Here is a 23,292-nt window from a genome sequence, read left to right on the forward strand (position 1 = left end):
GTCAGGGCTGAGCATCAATTTGAATCAAGGTCTCTCCAGTCCTAGTCCAACACCCTAACAACTAAACCACATCAGCCCCTCAATTAGTCAAGGAGGTCTGAGTATCTGATTTGTCGGTTATAACCCATGGGTATATCAGTTAACTAATCACAATTCGTATTGCCTATTTGCTGCAAGAAAAAAAATTGCTGCATGCAAAATATTGCCTATTTGCTGCATTTGGGGAGGGACGGTGGCTCAGTGGTAGAGCATCTGCTTAGGAAGCAGAAGGTCCCAGGTTCAATCCCTGGCATCTCCAATAAAGGGTCCAGGCAAATAGGTGTGAAAAACCTCAGCTTGAGACCTGGAGAGCCGCTGCCAGTCTGAGTAGACAATACTGACTTTGATGGACCGAGGGTCTCATTCAGTATAAGGCAGCTTTATATGTTCATATGCTGTTGAGCTTATTTTGAATCTTTAGTTCCAGGAAAGCAAATATTTGCAGGTTTTAAAAGAATGAAACCAATTAGGCAGGTTCCCCAAGGTGATAATATATGTCAAACTATCACAACAAATAGACCAGATTGTGTCATTTTTGTTTTGTTTTGTTGTGTGTGTGTGTTTTGTTCTAACAGGGATACAGACTACAAAACCCATCTCATCGCAATAAATCATGTTGGGGAAAAAGCTGGTGACAGCACTTAAGCGTGGGGACACCAGGGCACTCTTCCTGGGCTTGGGAATGGTGGCATGCTCAGTGCTGATGTATTTCTTTATTGGGATCACCATTGTGCCAAAATACAAGAGGAGGTAACAGATTATTTAATATGCATAAATGTGACTCCCTCAACATTCAGAACCTTCCCTGTTATTTACTAGTGTGCTGCACAGGACCGGATCTACATGTTTTTTTGAGGGGAGGGAAAATTAAAAAACATTGCCCCCTTATGGGATATTCTATCATATGGTACCATAGAATACAATGGACTCCATACTCAATTTGGCACACACCCCTCCATTGGCGCCCGGGACAAACACCCCCCTCTGTCCCCCTTAGGATTTGTTTGAGTCCAAAGACAATAACCAGCCAAATCACTTTGGGAACTTAAATTGTGTAACAGACCCAATTCAGCATAGCTAAGCAATAATTCATTTCAGGTGGGGAAGTGGGCTAGTACCTCTCCCCTCCAGCATGCATCTGAAGGAATGCCGTATGCAGGCTGTCCATGCAAAGGCTAGTATTTGCAATGACCCCATTTTCAGGATCCTGCCACTTGAAAAGGAGGACCAAAAATGGTCTCCCCTTGAACCATGTTGCATGATTCTTCAGCTCCAAGGGACAAAAAGTGTCCCACTAATCAAGTAAGGGAATGTGCAACCCATACTGTGATCATTAAAAGTCGTTTTGAAGGGGGGGGGGGGGGGAATCAGTTTCAATAGGAAGAAATGCTATTCAGACACTTCTTCATTGCCAAACGCTACCCGGTTTTTAAGTATAATTACATATTTCTTACAAGAACTAAACTTTGAATTAATGATTGAAACTTCTGCAAAATTACAGAAAGAAAATATATATATAAAAACAGGGGAAGATATATGGCAATTGAAAAATGTTTCTATATGTTACTCAGTATGAATTATAATACAGTGGAAGGTTACCACAGATATTTAGACAATCCAGAAATAACTGTACTTGGCAGATATAGAGATAGGATTTGTTTCAAGAGACTATGGGCGTTTTCCCACAGAGCTTACCGCGGAGCGACGTCCCTCTTCACCGTGCAGCGTCTGCGCGGATTTCCCACCAACTGCTCTGCAGAACCAGGAAGTATTGGGCCTTTTGCGTCGCAAATGTAAACCGCTAAAAACCAGTTTACGTTAGCGACGCAAAAGCCACGGCTCTTCCTGTTTCTGTGGAGCAGTTGGTGAGAAATCCGCGCAGATGCTGCGCGGTGAAGAGGGACGTTGCTCCGCGGTAAGCTCTGTGGGAAAATGCCCTGTATTAAAGGGTAGTATTTGGTAATGTCTAATCAAGTTTCTAACTATGGCATGTTACTTAACCATAAAGCTCCAATCCAGAAGCCAAGGCCCACACTGTTTGAGATCTGAATAGTCACAGTATTTCACATAGTGACAGCCATGACATTTCTAACTGGCTAGAGATAGCTAACAAAATATTGGTTATGTTTGGGAAGCTGTGCATACCTTGGGAAAGGAATCAGTCTATTTTATATTAAGGTTGCATGTATTCCCTCTATTTTTTAAAAACAAGAAGGTTATTTGCGTGAATACCATGCCATAAACTAGTCAGTTTATGCCTGTATTCAGTCAAGTAAGCAATTGGGCGGGGGAGGGGGGGGAACCAGTGGGAAAATGAGGCATGGATGCTGCGACATCACTTCTGGGTGATTATCCAGAACTGAAATCACAGCATCAGCGCCGTTTCCCCCTTTAAGGCTCTACCCACAAAAGTTCCCAGGATTCACATGGGTGGGCCTATTAACCCTATGGTTTTGACAGTTATTTTGGAGATCCAGACTGCAATCCTTAAACCACTGTCTTGGGAGCCATGGGGAGGGGCCATGGATCTGCGGTAGATCATTTGTTTGGCATGCAGAAGGTCCCAGGTTCAATTCCTGACATCTCCAGTTGTAAGTATCAAGTTGTAGGTGACGAAAAATACCTCTAGCCTGAGACTCTGGAAACAGGGCTGGCCCTAGACACTCCGGCACCCTAGGCAATGCTAACTTCTGGTGCCCCCCCCACACTGATAACATCACAGAGTCACATGGGGGCATCCAATTCAATGCCCCCAGAAGGCCAGTGCCCTACGCAATTGCCGAGTTTGCCTACTGACAGGGCTTGCCCTGTCTGGAAAGCTGCTGCCAGTCTGAGTAGAAAATACTAACCTTGACTGCGATCTTATTCAGGATAAGACAGCATGAGTAAGCCCCTTCTAAATAAAATGGAACTTAGTTCTGAGTAGACCTGCTTTTATTGCTCCCTCGTTTACTCTTAAATGGCTAAAGATGCAAGTAGGCAGTTTATGAGGTCACCATCAGAAAAGGATATCTTATATTTTGTTGGGAATGTGACTTTTTTTGTACTTGGAATTCATTCTGTTGTCTTTTTAAGAACTTGATTTGGTTTAATATTGGTATAAGCAAGCAAGCAATTACATATTTATTCATTGATTTCAATGGGAAACATGTTTTTGTAAATTTTCTTCTTCCATTCAATTAGTAAGTAAGTAAGTAAGTAAGTAAAATTTTTATTTGTATCCCGCCCTCCCCCGCCGAAGCAGGCTCAGGGCGGCTAACAACATCCATAAGCAAACAATACAATAGATAAAAACATTAAATTACATTATTTAAAAACCAGTCAATACTTAATTAAAACATTACTAAATCTAACATTAACATTGTTGTTTGACGCTATCCCTGTCAGTTGACATAATAATAACAGGGTCCCTGAACCAGATCGTTTTGGCGTTTTCCTTGTTACAGCTATAATTCAGCAATTCATGAATGCCAGCTTGAAGAGGGTGGTCTTGCAGGCCCTGCGGAACTGATCAAGGCTCCGCAGGGCCTGCACCTCCTCTGGGAGCTGATTCCAAAGGTATGGGGCCACAGTAGAAAAGGCCCGAGCGTGGGTATTCTGAAGTTTAACTTCTTTTGCCCCAGGGATGGTCAGTTTGTTTTTCCCTACTGACCTCAGTGCTCTCTGGGGCTCGTAGGTAGGTAGGTCCTCGGCCATATAGGGCTTTAAAGGTAATGACCAGCATGAAATTCTCAGAGATTGTACCCCTCACTCCAGAAACCTTTCTGTGAAATGATAGACAGGTAGGAGAAAACAATCCAACTGAAGAGGCAGTTAAAATTCACAGTTGCATAGCTGGCCCATGGAAGGTGTTTGAGAACATTGGAATGAGAGGTTATCTTCCTTAATCACCAGGATTTTCAAGATGTGGGTGGGGGAGGAGTCTGGGTTTTTTAAAATGTAGCACTACAGTGAGAGGATATATCTCACATGCAACCTTACCTCATTGCTTTCAGCTCAGTTCAGCATTTTGCTTCCATTTATGGCACTGATGATATTGATCAAGGTATTGATCATAATTTATGACTATGGTATTGAAACCACGCTAGGAGAAATATGCTTCAAAGTGCGGAACGCACTGATGAAATATGTAGAAGGGCACAGAATTTTCTTCCCTTCATACAGAGGTATTTTTAATAGTCCCATCTCATGTTTTAGACATGAAGGGGTATACTTGTGAATAAGAGGATCGCCCATTTAAACCCTGAGCTAAAATATATTGTCCATCTTTATCCCCATCTCAATTGGTTTAAAATAAAAATTAAATCCTGAACCCAAAACTAACAGTGCCCACTCTTCTTTTTTTCATTCGTTTTTCCGATTTTCTGCTCTGTACATTAATGTGGTTATTAGCTCCCCACAACTGTTAATCTTAATAGCATTCACAGTATGTTTGCCAGTGACCTAAGTCCTAAAAGAGGAGTTCCCGAGCAGCCAAATACTTCACTGGAGAAAGCAGAGAACCCATATTGTCTCCAGAATAATCACAATTATTTATGGAACTGTTGTTATAATTTGTAGGGAAATTTCCCCATAAATACAATTTGTTGCAAAAATGCTTATTCAGGGATATTCATTGGGGAGCAGTGCCCATGTTTCATGCCAAAAAGCCAAATGTTCCTGAGCCACTGTTATCACCACAATATTTACATTCAACATTAAGCAACTATAATAATAGATACCATAGAATTTACAGGCTATAGAGGAGCAGAAACGACCATTGGATACTCATTGTGAAGGGTCCTTCTCCTCTGAGGACAAGAGGACATCTTGTGAGTGATTTCGCATCCTACTTGTAGGGAGGCAGGATAAATTATTTATTTATTTAAGCTTCCTGTTTCCTGTGGGAGTCACCCTTGAGTCAGTTCAGTAACACCCTTGAGTCAGTACAGTAACTTGAGTCAGTTCAGTAACATAGTTGGACAGCAGTACAAATGAGAGAAAAACTGGAACAACTGTAAGATATAACAGCTTAAAAGCATGATAACAATCAAGACAAACCTCAGAATAATATGTATAACTTGACACTAGGTTGAAGAAAGGTGGGTAAAGAATAGTCTTGCCAGACACCTAGCCACTGGTATTTGATAGGCTGATAAACTCTTTTGGAGTGCAGAGATGGCGAGCTGGGAGGGCCAAGTTGTCCTCTTGTCCTCAGAGGAGAAGGACCCTTCATAATGAGTATCCAATGGTCGTTCTCCCTCTGAGGCAGAGGACATCTTGTGGGAAATCTTAAAGCAGTGTCTCTAAAGCTTGGGTGGGCCTCTGCCATCTCAGCCCTCCAAAACGTGTTGTAGGACCTTCCTTCCAAAGACTGCATCTGCTGATGCATACGAATTGATCTTATAATGGCATATGAATGTAGAGACAGACGACCATGTTGCTTTGCAAATCTCTTCCATCAAGACTCTGTTGGCTAGTGCTGTGTTCGTCGTGGTACTCCTTACTGAGAGGGTGGTGATACCTTGAGGTACTTGTAGGCTTTCTTATAAGCTTCCGCAATACAAAGTCTTATTACCTTACTGATGGCTGCTGGAAACATTTTTCTACCTGTGTGGGGAGGTACGATGTTGATGAAAAGTGAATCTGTGGACCTTATATCTCTTATTTGGGTTATATACTGTTTTAGAGCTCTTTGAACGTCTAGTGAGTGCCAGGTCTTTTCCTTTGGATGTACCGGATGCAGGCAAAAAGATGGTAGACAAATTTCCTGAGATCTGTGGAATGATGAGTCTATCTTAGGATGAAAAGATTGAACAGTGCGTAAGACAACCTTATCCCTGTGAGTTACACAATAATCGGAGTCTACTGACGATGCTCCCAGTTCTGAGACTCTTCTAGCTGATGTGACAGTCACCAGAAATAAGACTTTCATTCTAAGGTAGGCTAGAGAGATCTTCTTAATTGGCTCAAAAGGTGCTTTTGTCAGTGTCCGAAGGACGGTGTTGAGATTCCAAGTAGGGATTTTTGTGTTTGTGGTGGCTGAGAGAGGCGCCTCTCAGAAAACACAGAATGTGAGAGTGTTTAGATATAGGTGTTCTGCATATGTTTGGTAAGACTGAAGCTAGAGCCACCACCTGATGCAGTAGTGTAGTGGCATTGAGGCCTGACTCCAAGCTGTCTTTTAAAAAATTTAGTAATTATAAGTGGCGGGTGAAGTGGCTCAACCATCTTTCTATGACACCATCTGACAAACACCTTTCAGAGAGCTCTGAGAGAGAGCAGATAAGAAGTGCTATAAGGGTGAGCTTTGGCTTTCTAAACACCTGGGGGAGTTGCTGAGAATTTCTGAGTTTGTGTAGCTGTGTGATTGCTGAAAATTCTGAGATTGTGGTTGCTGGGAAACTGCTGTTTGTTTGGTTTGAATGGGCTGAAGGTGATTATTGCTGATTGATTAGGAGTGGCTGTGTTCCTGGGGCAGACTGAGGCCCCACCCTCTTTGCATTATTAAGCTGCGCCTTGCTCTTAGCTTGGGGGCTGTGTAAGGACCAGGAACCCAGATCCCTATTTTCCTTGTGTTTCCAATAAGGTAAGTAGACCCTCCAGAAGGAGAGCCACATAAACAAACAGGATTTAAAAGGGGACTGTATATTTTTTAAAAAAGCTATCATGAAGGTAGAATGCCAGCAGGGATGTGGGGGCTTTCCAGTGGTTTGCACTGAGTGTCACATGTATGACTATCTGCCCACAGGACAGAAGTCTTGGGTGTGTGTTCGATGCAAGGAGCTCCTGGTACTCAGGGAATGAGTCTGTACCCTTGAGGCCGAGGTGACTGACCTGGAGAAGCAGAGACAGCCAGTTAGGCACTCGGAGAAGACTCTTGGGGACATATTAGATGAGCCCCACTCTGAATGTGGCAGCCCCATTGCTGCCAGGGAGCATGAGGGTCGAAAGGGAACAGGGCACCATGTGAGGATAAGGGGAATGCGCCCTCAGAAGGGACCTCTTCTTCAGTTGGTGAGCGGGTATCCTTTCGTGCCAAGGAACCATCCCTGGGCAGGGAGAGAGGGGGGTCTTCGTAGTTGGTGATTTGATCCTTATGCAAGTAGACAGCTGGGTGGCAAAACCACATGCTGACCATATGGTGACTTGATTCCTTGGTGTGAAGGTAGTGGACATTACGCGTGTTGTAGATAGGCTGATAGACAGTGCTGGGGAGAAGCCAGTGCTCATGGTGCATGTTGGCACCAACGATGTGGGGAAATGCAGTCGTGAGGTCCTGGAGGAAAAATTTAGGCTGCTAGGCAGGAGACTTAAGGCCAGGACCTCCAAGGTAGCCTTCTCAGAAGTGCTACCTGTTCCACATGCAGGGCTGGAGAGACAGGCACAAATTAGAAGTCTCAATGTGTGGATGAGACGATGGTGTAGGGAGGAAGGGTTTAAGTTTTTTAGGCACTGGGATGCTTTCTGGAACAAGCAGGAGGTGTACAAAAGAGACTGTCTCCACTTGTCTCCAGATGGAACCAGGCTGCTGGCGCTTAAAATCAAAAAGGTGGCAGAGCAGTTTTTAAACTAAATCTTGGAGGAATGCCGACAGGAGATGAAATGTCTCTGGTTCGGGAGGACTCATCTCAAAGAGATGAAGGGTTAGCTGTTACTTTTCTACCGGGTAACGGATCAGAGTTGTCCACTGAGATGGTGACAAACAGTATGGACTGGTCTCGAGGGAGCAGGAGGAAGGTTGCAGGCCTAACTTATAGGGAGATTATAGATGTTTGTATACAAATGCTAAAAGTGTTCGAAGTAAAATTGCTGAGTTGGAAAGTTTAGTGTTGAAGAAAAACATAGACATTGTGGGAATTTCAGAAACTTGGTGGAATGAGGAGAATCAGTGGGACATGGTGATTCCTGGATATAAGTTATATCGGAAGGATAAGGAGGGAAGGGTTGGAGGTGGGGTGGCTCTGTATGTCAGAGAGGGTATACGGTGCAGTAAGACTGAGATCAAAGAATTAGATTCCCTTCTAGAAATGCTTTGGGTCGAAACAGAGGGCCCAAAAGAAAATTTAACTATGGGAGTTTGTTATCGCCCACCAAATCAAAAGATAGAGAACGATTATAATATGATGGAAGGATTAAAGATAGTGGCTAAACGTAAAATGTGTCGTAATACGTGATTTTAACTACCCGCAGATTGACTGGGTCAATATGTGTTCACGTCAAGAGAAAGAGATTGAGTTTCTAGATGCTCTCAATGACTGTGCTATGGAGCAGATGGTCACAGAACCTATCAGGGGTTGGGAGATCCTGGATTTGGTCCTAAGGCTTGGTGAGAGATGTAAAAGTGATCGCACCACTTGGGAGCAGTGACCATAATGTTATTGATTTCACTATTTGTATAAATAGAGAGTTGCTCCAAAAGACCGGCACAACCACGTTTAACTGTAAAAGGGGTAAATTATCTGAGATGAGGAGGCATGTGAAGAGGAAACTGAAAGGAAAGGTAAATACAGTCAAAACCCTTGGGGAAGCTCAATCCTAGAAGCTCAGATAAAATATATACCACAAGTTAGGAAAGAAGAAGAAGATATTGGATTTATATCTCGCCCTCCACTCTGAAGAGTCTCAGAGCGGCTCACAATCTCCTTTACCTTCCTCCCCCACAAGAGACACCCTGTGAGGTGGGTGGGGATGGAGAGGGCTCTCACAGCAGCTGCCCTTTCAAGGACAACCTCTGCCAGAGCTATGGCTGACCCAAGGCCATGCCAGCAGGTGCAAGTGGAAGAGTGGGGAATCAAACCAGGTTCTCCCAGATAAGAGTCCTCATACTTAACCACTACACCAAACTGGTATAAGAAAAGACCTGCATGGTTAACAAACAAAGTGATGGAAGCTGTAAAAGGTAAGGAGGACTCCTTTAAGCGGTGGAAAGCTACTCTAAGTGAGATTAATAAAAGGGAACACAGGCTGTGGCAAATCAAATGCAAGACTGTGATCAGGCAGGCAAAAAGGGACTATGAGGAGCATATTGCAAAAAACATAAACACAATAAAAATGTCTTCAAATATATTAGAAGCAGGAAACCAGCCAGGGAGGCAGAGGGGCCCTTGGATGACCAAGGGGTAAAAGGATTACTGAAGGAGGATAGGGAAATGGCTGAGAAGCTGAATGCATTTTTTGCCTCAGTCTTCACTGTGGAAAATGAGAAGTGTTTGCCCGCTCCAGAACCACTAATTTTGGAAGGGGTGTTGAAAGACCTGAGTCAAATTGAGGTGACAAGAGAGGAGGTCCTACAACTGATTGACGAATTAAAAGCTAATAAGTCACCAGGTCCGGATGGCATACATCCAAAAGTTCTGAAAGAACTCAAAGTTCAACTTGTGGATCTCCTGACAAAAATATGTAATCTTTCATTGAAATCTGCCTCCGTTCTGAGGACTGGAAGGTAGCAAATGTCACCCCCATCTTTAAAAAGGGTTCCAGAGGAGATCCGGGAAATTACAGGCCAGTCAGTCTGGCTTCAATACTGGGAAAGTTGGTAGAAAGCATTATCAAGGACAGAATGAGTAGGCACATTGATGGACACAAGTTATTGAGGAAGACTCAGCATGGGTTCTGTAAGGAAAGATCTTGTCTCACTAACCTGTTATAGTTCTTTGAGGGGGTGAACAAACATGTGGACAAAGGGGACCCAATAGATGTTGTTTATCGTGACTTCCGGAAAGCTTTTGATAAAGTTCTTCATCAAAGGCTCCTTAGAAAGCTCGAGAGTCATGGAGTAAAAGGACAGGTCCTCTTGTGGATCAAAAACTGGCTAATTAATAGGAAGCAGAGAGTGAGTATAAATGGGCAGTCTTCGCAGTAGAGGATGGTAAGCAGTGGAGTGCCACAGGGCTCAGTGCTGGGTCCCATGCTCTTTAACTTGTTCATTAATGATCTGGAGTTGGGAGTAAGCGGTGAAGTGGCCAATTTTGCAGATGACTCTAAATTGTTCAGGGTGGTGAGAACCAGAGAGGATTGTGAGGCACTCCAAAGGGATCTCTTGAGGCTGGGTGAGTGGGCGTCAACGTAGCAGATGAGGTTCAATGTGGCGAAATGCAAAGTAATGCACATTGGGGCCAAGAATCCCAGCTACAAATACAAGTTGATGGGTTGTGAACTGGCAGAGACTGCCCAAGACAGAGATCTTAGGGTCATGGTAGACAACTCACTGAAAATGTCAAAACAGTATGCGACTGCAATAAAAAAGGCCAACGCCATGCTGGGAATTATTAGGAAAGGAATTGAAAACAAATCAGCCAGTATCATAATGCCCCTGTATAAAACGATAGTGTGGTCTCAGTTGGAGTATTGTGTACAATTCTGGTCACCGCACCTCAAAAAAGATATTATAGCACTGGAAAAAGTCCAGAAAAGGGCAACTAGAATGATTAAAGGTTTGGAACACTTTCCCTATGGAGAAACGTCGACTGCGGGGTGACATGATAGAGGTTTATAAGATTATGCATGAGGTAGAGAAAGAAGTACTTGTCTCCCTTTCTCACAATACAAGAACTCGTGGGCATTCAATGAAATTGCTAAGCAGTCAGGTTAAAACGGATAAAAGGAAATACTTCTTCACCCAAAGGGTGATTAACATGTGGAATTAACTGCCACAGGAGGCGGTGGTGGCTACAAGCATAGCCAGCTTTAAGAGGGGATTGGATAAAAATATGAGCAGAGGTCCATCAGTGGTTATTAGCCACAGTATATGTGTGTATATGTATGTATATGTATATGTGTGTGTGCGCGCGCACACACACAGATATAGACAGACAGACAGACAGACAGACAGACAGACAGACAGACAGACAGACAGACAGACAGACAGACAGACAGACAGACAGACAGACAGACAGACAGACAGACAGACAGACAGATAGATAGATAGATAGATAGATAGATAGATAGATAGATAGATAGATAGATAGATAGATAGATAGATAGATAGATAGATAGATATAGGCCACTGTGTGACACAGAGTTTTGGACTGGATGGGCCATTGGCCTGATCCAACATGGCTTCTCTTATGTTCTTATAATTGCATATTTTCTGGGTGGAGGCTTTTCTGGCCACCAGAATGGTTGTAGTGACCTGTTCTGAGTATCCTAAGTGTGTCAGTCTTTGCCTTTCAATCTCCATGCGGTCAGCCGGTACCACTCTGGGTTGGGATGTAGAATTGGGCCCTGGTGTAGTAAATCTCCTGTCACCTGTAGAGTCATTGGTTCTTGAATTGCCAGCTCCTGCAGGTCTGCCAGCCATGACCTTCTCGGCCAATATGGAGCTACCACGATCATTTCTGCTTGGAATTGTCTTATCCGTCTGAGGAGTCTTGGTAACAGAAGCAGCGGTGGAAATGCATATAGCAGCTCCTTCAGCCAGGTGGCCATCAGTGCATCCGTGCCTTCTGCCAGATGGTGATGATATCAAGTTAAAAAGTGGGGGAGTTTGTGATTTGATGGAGCAGCAAATAGGTCCACTTTTGGTTCCCCCAGATACGTCACAATCTCTTGGAAGGAGCTCTGTTCGAGTTCCCACTCTCCTTGTCTGAGTTGCTGTCTGCTAGCCAGTCTGCTTGGGTGTTGAGTACTCCCTGCACATGTTCTGCCCTGATCGAGCAGACGTGTGACTGTGCCCATGCGAACAGACTGCAAGCTTCTTTGTGAAATAGTTGGGATCTGGATCCACCCTGCTTGTTGACATAAGCTTTGGCTGCAATATTGTCTGTGCTTATCAGGAGATGTTTGTGTAGAAGGAGAGGGGCAAAATGCAATAGTGGCAATCTGACGGACCAAAGCTCCAACACATTTATCAGGAGTTTTGATTCCTGACTGGTCCACGACCCCTGGACTGGAAGCTGTTGATGAGTTGCTCCCCAGACAGACAAGCTGGTGTCCGTAAAGATTTGTTGCCATTCTGCTATCCAAAAGCATTTTCCCTGTAATAGATTGGAGAGAATTGTCCACCACTTCAGGCCCGTCTTTACCTGCAGGGGAACTCTGAGTGTAATGTCGGATTTTTTTTTAGATGTGGCATTGGAAAGGTCTCAGGAAGCTCTGGAACTGTCTGGCATGGAATCTCCTCCATTGGACTGAATCTACTGATGTGATCATTGAACCTTTAAGTGACGCCAGAGACATCAGGGAGGATTGTTTGCTCTTGATTACTGCTGTCGCCATTTGTGCCTTCCACCGGGGCAACAGAAGTCATGTCCTCTTTGTGTCGATCACCACTCCCAGGTGTTCCAGGCGCTGAGATGGAGTTAGGGAGCTTTTCTGCCTGTTGATCATGAAGCCAAACTCCTCCAGGCATCTTATGGTATGATTGGCGGTCGAGTGGGCCATTGAGATTGAGGGCATCCGAATCAGAATGTCATCCAAATATAGATGAACACGTAAGCCCTTTTTTCGAAGAATTGTGATCGAGTTTACCAATACCTTGTTAAAGACTCTCAAAGCAGATGCCAGACCGAATGGCAAGGCCTTGAACTGATAGTGGTCTCCATTGTAATAGAACCCGAGGAACTTCCTGTGGCCAGCAAATATTGGTATGTGCAGATAAGCTTCCGTCAGGTCAATGAACGTTAGTAGTGCCCTGGGTCGGAGGGATTCCGCTATGGACCTTAGGGTCTCCATTCTGAAGTGCTTGGGCGTGATGAATCTGTTGACATACTTTAAGTCTAGGACTGCCCTCCAGTCCCCTGGTCTTTTGGGCACTGTGAAAAATATGGAGTAGACTCCTAATTGTTATTCTTCTACTGGCACTTTCTCTATTGCTTGAATTGCTAATAGGTGCTGGATGGCTTGTAGAGTACAAAGTCTTTTTTGAGTGTTTTGATGTTCTGGGGATCAGATGAATTGTTGGGGTGGAAAGCTGGTGAATTTGATCTTGTACCCGTCCGATACCACTTCTTTGCACCTACTGTCTATTTGTGCTTCCTGCCAAACATCTGCGAAGTGTAGAAGGCGGGTACCGACGGGTATGCTTTGGTAGTCATTGCTTGGCCTTCTGATCACGGTCAGCTCTATCTGATTGCTTGCCTGGTTTATTGAACCTGTTGTTGAAGGTGTGTCTGTGAAAAGGTTGCTTGGAAGAGGGCTGTGAGCTGCTCTTTGAGCACTGTCTGAACTTTTGTAGGGTGTGTTGCGAATGAAAGTAAGAGGAGAATGTAGAACGGCCTTCTTGGCATCTGATGAAACGTGGCATTGCCTTCTTTTTATCCTGTGTTTCTACCAAGATCTTATCTAGGTGCTCTCCAAAGACAGCCACCTTGAAAAGGCTATGCCATCACAATGTTCTTGGATCTGGTATCCACGGACCAAGCTCTTAGCCACAGAGCACACCATACTCCCATTGTGGAGGCAATTGCCCTGGAGGCGAATACTAGGGAGTCTAGTGTTGAGTTGGCGAGGAAAGAGGCCACTTTAAGCAGTCTGTTTGCTTCATCAATAACAAATGGGTTTTCGTCAGGAAGCATCTTTATTAATTTTCTTATCCAGACGATGGATGCTCTGGCTACCAAGGAGCTCACCGCTGAGGCTTTGAGTGATATTGCAGAAGCTGATGGGCTCTGTATAGAGCGAATTCCGCCTTCCTATCCAAAGGGTCCTTTAAGTTTCCGTGGCCATCTTCTGAGACTAAGCCATAGCTTTGTAGAACTGCTATTGGGGCATCTGTAGCTGGAACCTGTAAAAATTCTTTTGTAAAGGAATACAAATGGTACAGTTTTTTTTTTTAAATGAAGCCTGGATATTGTTTGTCAGCAAACAGTTTCCTCCATTCAGCTCTCATTTGTCTCTCAAAATAAGTTGGAAATGGAAAGACTTTTTCAGTAGCGCTATGCCTGGGGAAGAATTCCCTGTCACCCTCCTTGTATGTCATCTTATGCTTTACTTCTGAGTCCTCCTCAATATCTGGATCATCATGCAGATCTAGGGCTGCTAATGTCTTTGACAGAAAGTATTGGTAGTCCTCCATATTAAAGAAATGCCTGGTCGGCTCTGTAACCGGAATCTCTCCTTCCTCGTCATCAGTAGAGAACTCTCCCTCCTCCCTATCATCTGGCCTAGTTAATAATAATAATAATACTTTTTATTTATATCCCGCCCTCCCCGCAAAGCAGGCTCAGGGGGGCTCACAACACGTAAATACAATGTACAATAAAACCATATACAATAATTACAATTTCAATTATAAAATCATCCTTAAAATCATTTAAACTTACATTAAGATTAACATTATGGTGCTATAGTTAAGATCTTCCATAAAATCCAGTGACTAAAACGTAAGACATATCCAGCAGGACTTTCTTGGCTCGGTATTAAGTGAAGGCTATTTTAAAGAGGTGGGTCTTACAGGCCCTGCGGAATTGGTCTAAACATCGCAGGGCCCGTACCTCCTCCGGGAGTTGGTTCCACAGTAGGGGAGCTGCTATGGAGAAGGCCCGATCCCGGGTGGTCTTCAATCTGGCCTCCCTTGGCCCAGGGATATTCATCTGGTTCTTTCCAGTTGACCTCAGCGCTCTCTGGGTTCATACGGGGAAAGTTGGGGGGGTCTGATGCCCTATCAGGGGGTTGATCCCCAAGGGTAACATCTGTTGCAGTCTGTTTTTGAGCTGCCTTGGTGGGCCAAGTCTTACGTGGTTTTTGCTTTGGTCAGCTACAGGGAGATGGGGTAGGTGAGGGAGAGGAAGAAAAGGAGGATGGGGACCTGCAACGCCTCTTGGCTCTGCTTTTCCTAAGGCCCGCCATTACCTCCCTAAGCTGACCCTTCAATATCTCAAAGAAATCATTAGGCAACAGAACAGGAACCAGAGCAGCCGAATCGCTTCCCTGGAAGGCATCTCACAGGTCTACTCATGAGTAACTGGCAAAGCCTACTGCGCCTTGCACCTGGGTGTGAGACACCCCGGCGCTAAAAGTAGCGTTGCCCCATTACTTGCCACCAAAACAGCGTCCCTGTGGTCCGCTGCTTGCTGTGAGGCATCCATGCTCCACTTGAAGCCTCGGCAGCAGCATGGGAAGCTTTGGCACGCTTTGAAGTGGACCTGCGATTATGCAGCATCGATGGGGAGTCCCGAGCAAGCCGTGACTGGGTCTTGCCAGCTCCACTGCAGGGGCTCGTCTCCGGGGGCTCTCTGTCTTTGTCGGAGAGGAAATCGTCTCTGCTGCACTGCATTTTGAGGAATCAGCCTCTGTGCAGGCAAGCTCTGGCCCAGGGCTGAAAGCCTCGCAGGGGAGCATAAAATGTTCACCCGTTAAGGTGACCGGCCCGACGAGGCCTCTCCGTGTCCCTTCTTTTTTTTTATTTTCTTTTTCTTTTTTGGAAAGAGAAAGTGAGAAAAACAGGAAAGAGTAAGGGGGAAAGGAAAGCTGAGGAAGAAAAGACAAGTAGGAAAAACAACAATAGAATAGCAACTACAGAGACTATTCTGAGGTGCTCTCCCTACTGAGGCAGGAAACGAACGGACTCAAGGATGACTCCCACAGGAAACAGGAAGCTTAAATAAATAAATAATTTATCCTGCCTCCCTACAAGTAGGATGGGAAATCACCCACAAGATGTCCTCTGCCTCAGAGGGAGAAAGTGCAACAGCACTGACTTTAAGTTTCTAGCATAACACAACTGACGTAGAATTTACCAAACTAAATGTTAGTGCCTGTTTTCCTTTGAAGTACTCCCATGGTTGAATGTGCAAGAGACAACATCTGAAAATATTAACCAGATTTCAGTTCCGTTCATTCCATTTTTGCCATATGAAATACCAAAACAAATTGGCAGATAAGAGTATTCTAATACTGGCTAAGGGCACACACAAAAATGGGGATATTTATATAACACTTAAAAGCATTTTAAAAATTTTCATTTCTTTTTGTAGCGTCTGGACCAAAGAAAGTGTATGCAAACTGATGAAAGCCAGCATCAAAGAAAAAGTCCACTGCATATTCAACAAGAACTTTGGGGAGGAGAATATTTTTCGCTACCCTTGCCTAGAAGTCCGGGTCAATTTGACTGCCTTAGGACAGGTGGTTATGCTGTATTACACTGAAGACAGCTGGACAAGAAATCCCAAGGTTTGAGTGCCATTTGTTAAGAATAACTCCTTATACTAGATCTCTAACTCTAGGTATTTCATTGAAGGGGCAAACCTGAACCAAGAGTTATAGGTGTCATAACGTATAAGTGTGGTAACAGGTTGAGGGGGAGGGGCACTGGCAACATTCCAGCAGGATGTCTCCCCTCAGCCAAAGTTTTCTACTACTATAGTAGGTAATATACAATGAAAGACAGCATATACTAGCCAGACAACTATCCCTAGCTAGAGAGCCAGTTTGGTGTAGTGATTAAGTGTGCAAACTCTTATCTGGGAGAACCGGGTTTGATTCCCCACTCCTCCACTTGCACCTGCTGGAATGGCCTTGGGTCAGCCATAGCTCTGGCAGAAGTTGTCCTTGAAAGGGCAGCTGCTGTGAGAGCCCTCTCCAGCCCCACCCACCTCACAGGGTGTCTGTTGTGGGGGAGGAAGGTAAAGGAGATTGTGAGCCGCTCTGAGACTCTTCGGAGTGGAGGGCGGGATATAAATCCAATATCTTCTTATCTTCCATCTTCTAAGTTGTGCTACACCTGGGCCAGAAGGTACAGATGAAAAGTATACCATTTCTGGTAGAATGCACATCTACTTGATTATGCAGCAGTTGGAGCAAGTAGGGTTTCAGGTAGGGGCATGGGTGGCAAAATCTGGCCAAAGAGCAAATTGCAGCATTCATTGTGAGAAATATATAGCTCAGATGGCATCATCTGATGTGGGCTGCCACCCAAACGTATGGACCAGCCTACAGGTTTAGAGCCATTTTAAAGTCTGGAGGCTGCATAATAGAACAACTACATAATAGCATTTTAAAGTGTCTTCCACAATCCCAAAGTTGATGGACAATTTGGTTGGCGCCTCAGCTCTCGTGCTGAAATTGTGGTCAACTTTTGCCCTGACCATTAATAATAGCATATATTGGGGGGGGGGGGGGGAGGGAATTGACAACTGCTTTAGCATAGCAAATAGAAACACTAGCAGATAAAACAAGTGAAATGAAAAAGCTCACAATGATTATGTAGATTATGTATACTTTTTAAAAACACTGCATCTTTGTAAGGGATGCCAACCTCCAGGTGGAACCTCGGGATCCCCTGCAATTACAGCTCGTTTTCAAACTACAGAGATCAGTTCCCCTGAAGAAAATGGCTGCTTTGGATGACAGACCCTATGGTATTGTAGACCACTGTCCTCCCCAGGTGCCATCCCCAAATCTCCCAGAGTTTCCCAACATGCATCTGGCAGCCCTACCCCCTCTCCCCGACCCCTGCTAGTGGCCAGAGGGGACCTGAAAACCCTAATGTCGATACATTCCTGTTTATCCCATATCATCCCAGAAGCAGAGTGAAGCCTTCAGATTCGTTTCATTAAGCTGCTTTTCCCAAAGGCTGGCCTAACGCACCAAAGATAAACACTTTGCCGCAAAAGGGAAGAATTATTTTACGTTGAGCCATTTTATGCACCAATTCATTTGGTTTTGGATCTCTGCCATTATTACGCTAGATACTATACAGTAAGTCATGGGCTGGCAGAAAATCATTCTGTTTACATTGCAGATCTCAAATTCCCTAGACAAATGAGCAATAAAGCAAATTCTCCTAACAGAAACCTCAACAATTACTTCATGGATGGTATAAATAGTTGCTTACATATTATGCCTTGTCCTACCAGCACAATTAAGAAGAGAGATGTTTGCCCAAGAGTACATATTCACGATGGGTTTCTTCTAAAGCAGCATGCTGCAATTCTCTATCAGATAGTCAGTATTGCTACTTTGTTCTGACATTTAGAAGACAGTGTTTTTTCAAAGTGCACATAAATTACATAGAATACAGCAAGTAAAATGCTGCAGTGAGTTTTCTGAATCAAGCAGAAATATAACACTTTTTTTGGGGGGGGGGGGACGAGAGGTCAAGTGTTCTGCATCTATCTTCAAATTGTAATCCATTACAGGTGATTAATTGTAGACTATCTTACAACAGCAAGCTGGGCAGAAATAAACACAGGGCATACAATTTAGTTAGATGGCGTCATTTTTATAACTTTTCCCCTCTGGCACAGAGTACTCAGGGTCTGTTTTCTGGAAAAAGAGGTGCTGGGACTCTCAAGAGGGAAATGAAGGAGAAACACACAGGTGCCCCTCATGAACATTTAAATGTGTGTTTGTTTTTTTGAGAATTTTGTTTCCACGAAGGGGTTCCAGAACTCCATTCAACCATGTTTCCCCGGGAAAAAAGCCCTAAGAGAAGTAATATTTATGCAGCATTTTCCTTATGCCCTTTAAGCATTTTCTTCACCTCAGTAATTATTGTAAGTTAACAGCTCTAAAATAGGAGTACTTACCAGTTTGGTTCACATCCCATTCACTAATTGTGAACAAAGTTTCAATGATAAGTTTGATTGGTTACTTTACTGTATTCATTCCTATCAGAGCAGTACAGCACCAATTGGCTCTCTCTGCAGCCTTCATTTTTCCATCCCATGCCACTGGATGGGATTTTGGGGTGTTCTTTTTTTAAGTAAACACTACAGTGAACTAACATTCTAACAATCTATGGCCATGATTTCTGAAGTCTCTGTTTTCTTTCTTTTTTAAAAAAGTTTCTAGCCGGTTTTTTTGCCAAGATATAAAAGGAAAAGTGCAGGCAGTATGTTTTCCTTTATGGCTCAGCAAGAAAAAAAGCAGAGATTACAGAAATCATGGCAACAGCTTATTATTTAAATAAACACTATGGCTTAAAAAAATCCTACCCTTTGATTTTTAAGTAGTCATTACTTAATGCCTGCCAATCTGCTCAAAAAACAGGCCACCCCAGAGCCCCAAATAGAAAAGAGATTATAAAGGGGAACGTGATAGAGGTTCATAAAATTATGGATGGGGTGAAGAGAGTTACAAAGAGATTTTTTTTCTCCCTCTCTCAAAATGCTAGAACTCCAGAGCATCCAATGACACTAGTGAGCAGTAGGTTCAGGATGAACAAAAGGAAATACTACTTTACACAGAGAGTGACGAAATGTGCAATTCACCGTTAGAGTATGTAGTAGGGTTGCCAAGTCCAATTCAAGAAATATCTGGGGACTTTGGGGGTGAAGCCAGGAGACTTTGGGGGCGGAGCTGGGAGCAAGGTTGTGACAAGCAGAATTGAACTCCAAAGGGTGTTCTGGCCATCACATTTAAAGGGACTGCACACCTTTTGATGCTTTCCTCCATTGGAAATAATGAAGGGTAGGGGCATTTTCTTTGGAGGCTCATAGAATTGGGCCCCCTACTCCAATCCTTTTGAAACTTGGAGGGTATTTTGAGGGGAGGCATTGGGTGCTATGCTGAAAATCCAGTGCCTCTATCTCAAAAAAACAGGCCACCCCAAAGCCCCAGATACCTGTGAATCAATTCCCCGTTATACCTATGGGAACCGGTCTCTATAAGGAATAATGGAGTGCCCAGCAGACATTTCCCTCCACACCCCTTGCTTTCTGATGACCCTGAAGCAAGGGGAGGGCCTCCAAACTGGGGTATCTCCTGCCTCCACCTGGGGATTGGCACCCCTAGTATGTAGGGATGGCCACAGGAATAAGCAGCTTTAAACGGGGGGGGGGGGGGGTGAGCTGGAACGCACAGGAACACAGTTCCAGCTAGCTTGGCATCAGGGGGTGTAGCCTAATATGCAAATGAATTCCCGCTGGGCTTTTTCTACCAAAAAACCCTATATGAAACATTGGTGACATCAGGGGGTGTGGCCTACATTGCAAATAAGCTCTTGCTGAGCTTTTTCTACCAAAAAAGCCCTGGCTTTAAAAGAATAGAGAGATTCATGGAGTCTATCAATGGCTACTAGCCATTGTAACTGAGAGGAACCTCCGCATTCAGAGGCACTGATCTGAATCTCTGAGCCAAGAGGCAAAATCAGGGGAAAGCCTCAGCCTCCATATCCTATTGTTGGTCCTCCAGAGGAACTAGTTGGCCACCGTGTGAGACTGGATGCTAGACTAAGAGGGACCATTGGTCTGATCCAGTGGGCTCTTCTTATGTTCTCAGGGGAGGGACGGTGGCTCAGTGGTAGAGCATCTGCTTGGAAAGCAGAAGGTCCCAGGTTAAATCCCCGGCATCTCCAAAAAAGGCTCCAGGCAAATAGGCGTGAAAAACCTCAGCTTGAGACCCTGGAGAGCCGCTGCCAGTCTGAGGAGACAATACTGACTTTGATGGACCAAGGGTCTGATTCAGTATAAGGCAGCTTCATATGTTCATATGTTCTTAAAAAGATCCCAGATGCAACATGATATGAGAGTGGAGTCTCTGTTCTTAAGCTGATGTCTGACAGTGGACACATTAGTGGGCAACTAGGCAGCACCATACACCAGTTAGTAGAGTTTTCCAGATAACCTAGAGCTGGACAGACAACTTTATTCAGCAGGGTTAGAAAGGACCAGATGCTCCTTTCTAACCCTGATATCATTTAGTGACAGAATACTGAACTACAAATTTACAGAAGTTTAAAATTTATACTACTGCTTCCTCCAACTAATTAGGGTTGCCAACCTCCAGTTGATGGCTGGATTGTTCCAGCGATTACAACTGATCTCCAGACAACCAGTATCAGTTCACCTGGAGAAAGTGGCCACTTTGGACGGTGGACTCTATGGTGGACTCCACTGAAGGCCCCCCTCTCCACAAATCCTGCCCTCCTCAGCCTTCACCACTCCCCCCCCCCCAAAAAAAAATCCAGGTATTTTCCAACATGAAGCTGGCAAACTTACCAGTGACCCTGTTATTGGTTTCACAGCTTTAAAAATCAGACATGTGAAAATCAGAAGGTCCGGCCCCTACCCAGCCAAGCCGGCTTGCCGGCGTTTAGGCTGGGGGCCGTCTTTGCCCCTCCCGGAAGGAGGGAGGAGCAGCATCACCCGACATACGGGTGTTTGCTGGGGCGGGGAGTTGGGGCTTTATAAGCCCCGGCTCCCGCCCTCTGCCACGCAGTTCGTTTTTGGCTCTCTGCCCACCCACCCTCCCTTTGGCAGTACAGGCGTATGCCGGTCGCCTTATTAGGGGCCAGGTAGGAATTTTTTCGCTTCCACGCAATTGGCTCATGTGGGGGGCGTTTTTCGCCTACCTTGTACTGCCTTGTAGGTTAGGAATTGTTAGCGGTATTTGTCTTGGTCGCAGGCTGGAGGAGGTTGACCACAGGGTTTTCCAGGGGAGCACCTATGGCCTAGCACCGTTGGTGCGGTGGTCTGTATGAACCCTAGATGGGCTACACGGCTCAGTGCGGGGATTGCAGATCACAGGGAGCCTCACCTGGGCGGATCTTTCCACGGGGATTGATGCCGGCACGGATGGTGGTGGCTCGAGGCCTGGCCGCTCAGCTACACCCCGAATATGGCGGGCTTGTGCTGGGGGCAGGGTGGCTCGCCCTTTGGACAAGGCGGGGTCCGGGGTTGACCCCAGGGCTTGTCTGGCTCAGGTTTTCACCCCCCCTGCCAGTTACAGTTAATTAATGTTTTAATAAAGCGGCCCGGTTTGAAACCCAACACTTGTGTCTGCTTCTTCATTCCGACTGGGGGGGCAAAAAGCAATCCTTTCATGGAACCCCACTTACAGAACAATTGCATGGTTTTGACGTAAGTTTTAAGTTGCCACTGAAATAACTCTGTTTGCGTGTGCATTTACAATTAATTGATATCCCGCTCATGTGTTTGTTCTTACAGTGCTTCTACGTTCCTGTCAATCTGGAGAATTTTGATCAAGTGCAACAGGATGTGGAAAGCATAAAAACCAATTTCACAAAAACCAAGACATTCCCCTGTTTTTACGATCCATCAAGAGCAGAACCCAGTGTTATTTTAGAACGATTGTACTCTCCTGATAAATTTGTCTTTACTTTGATTTGGCCAACTTTAATGATGACTGGTGGGATCTTAATTATCGTCTTGGTTAAAATAAACCAGTATTTGTCAGTCCTTGTGGCCTCAAAATACGTAAGAGGTATATAGTATAACATCAGTCTTTACTTCTTGTTCACTTACCGACATCTCAAGGAGGCTAGACAATCTCTCACCTTTATACACTGTGGACTCACAAGATGTAAAGGAAACAGAGGAAGTTTGCGGCTGGGAGCCACTCAATATTTCTTGACACACCCATTATTTTGGATTTAACAAACTTACAGAGACATTACACATTCACATTTCTGCTTCAGTATTATGCAATGATCAGAAGCAACAGATCATACTTTCATACACACAGTTGCTGAACATGTGTATTTCCACAGAATACTTAACCAAAGGGCTTAAAGCAGCAGTTTGCAAAGGCCGGCTTGGCATAGAGACAAGCCTGAGTTCTTCCAGAAGCTGAAGGCTAGATTTTTGAAGTTTATCAATCACATGAAAAAAAATATCTGTTTCACAAAGCATAGGGGCAGGTTCAACAGAATTCTTGCAAAAAAAGAAGAAGAAGAAGAAGGTAAGGGCTTTTGTTGAACAGTTAGATGTCATGAGCTAGTTGTGTTAACAGTTAGATATCATCAGCTTGCCACAGGCAATTAAATATGTTGTATGGAACTGGCAGTCTACCAGTTTATTATCTGGATCATCAAGTCATCCAATACCAAAGGAAGGAGCTGGCAATACTACATTGATGTACATGAGCACACACATACCTGTGACCATTAAGGAGTGGGCCTGTCCAGACCATTAGCAGAACTGTTATGATAAGGACTAAACTGTGTCTTTTTAGCTGATGCTTAGCCTTCATTGGCTTCTTTTAAAAACAAGCATTTGGCCAATATTTAAGATTCTAGAACATTTAGATATTGTGAGTATCAGTCACATACATTTGCTTATCGTTAACTAATGATGATTGCTTACAGCATTTAAGGATTTCATAGTTCCTTAAAGTTTAAGTTTACATCTCCCTTTATTCTTCTAGTAAATCAACCGAATGCTTTTTGCTAATTTTACAACATCATGGATGCATGGACCTTCCAGAGGAGTTCTATAAGAAGGGATATATGTACGGTCAGCTCTTGAACATGGCTTTCTACCCCACATATGCTGGCCACACATGGCAAGGTAGTAACACTGGAAGACGTCCAAGTCGCTGTCTAAAAGTCTATTGTGTGAGCCTGCATATGAGGGATGTTATGTGGAGCAG

General features: G+C 44.4%; 1 protein-coding gene and 1 non-coding gene across 2 annotated transcripts; both read left to right on the forward strand.

Annotated features, from left to right (window-relative positions):
* Nucleotides 1-231: 231 nt before the first annotated feature.
* Nucleotides 232-298, forward strand: TRNAP-AGG (transfer RNA proline (anticodon AGG)). Its single transcript has one exon. It is a non-coding gene; the product is annotated as a tRNA-Pro (tRNA).
* A 319-nt stretch (nucleotides 299-617) lies between these two features.
* On the forward strand, nucleotides 618-22,586 carry KCNMB1 (potassium calcium-activated channel subfamily M regulatory beta subunit 1). The gene is made up of 3 exons (XM_060238340.1): nucleotides 618-789; nucleotides 15,936-16,131; nucleotides 21,849-22,586. The coding sequence occupies exons 1-3, from the start codon at nucleotides 653-655 to the stop codon at nucleotides 22,131-22,133; spliced, it is 618 nt and encodes a 205-aa protein (XP_060094323.1). The 5' UTR covers nucleotides 618-652; the 3' UTR covers nucleotides 22,134-22,586.
* Nucleotides 22,587-23,292: the final 706 nt, after the last annotated feature.

This window comes from Heteronotia binoei, chromosome 5 (assembly GCF_032191835.1).
Source record: "Heteronotia binoei isolate CCM8104 ecotype False Entrance Well chromosome 5, APGP_CSIRO_Hbin_v1, whole genome shotgun sequence".
In the NCBI taxonomy this organism is placed as follows: Eukaryota; Metazoa; Chordata; class Lepidosauria; order Squamata; family Gekkonidae; genus Heteronotia; species Heteronotia binoei.

Bases quoted from the DNA above. Each gene is read 5' to 3' on its own strand.
- KCNMB1 (XM_060238340.1), top strand. From the start codon at position 653: ATGTTGGGGAAAAAGCTGGTGACAGCACTTAAGCGTGGGGACACCAGG. The intron at 790-15,935 runs GTAACAGATTAT...TTCTTTTTGTAG, and splicing joins GTGCCAAAATACAAGAGGAG to CGTCTGGACCAAAGAAAGTG. The intron at 16,132-21,848 runs GTTTGAGTGCCA...TTGTTCTTACAG, and splicing joins GCTGGACAAGAAATCCCAAG to TGCTTCTACGTTCCTGTCAA.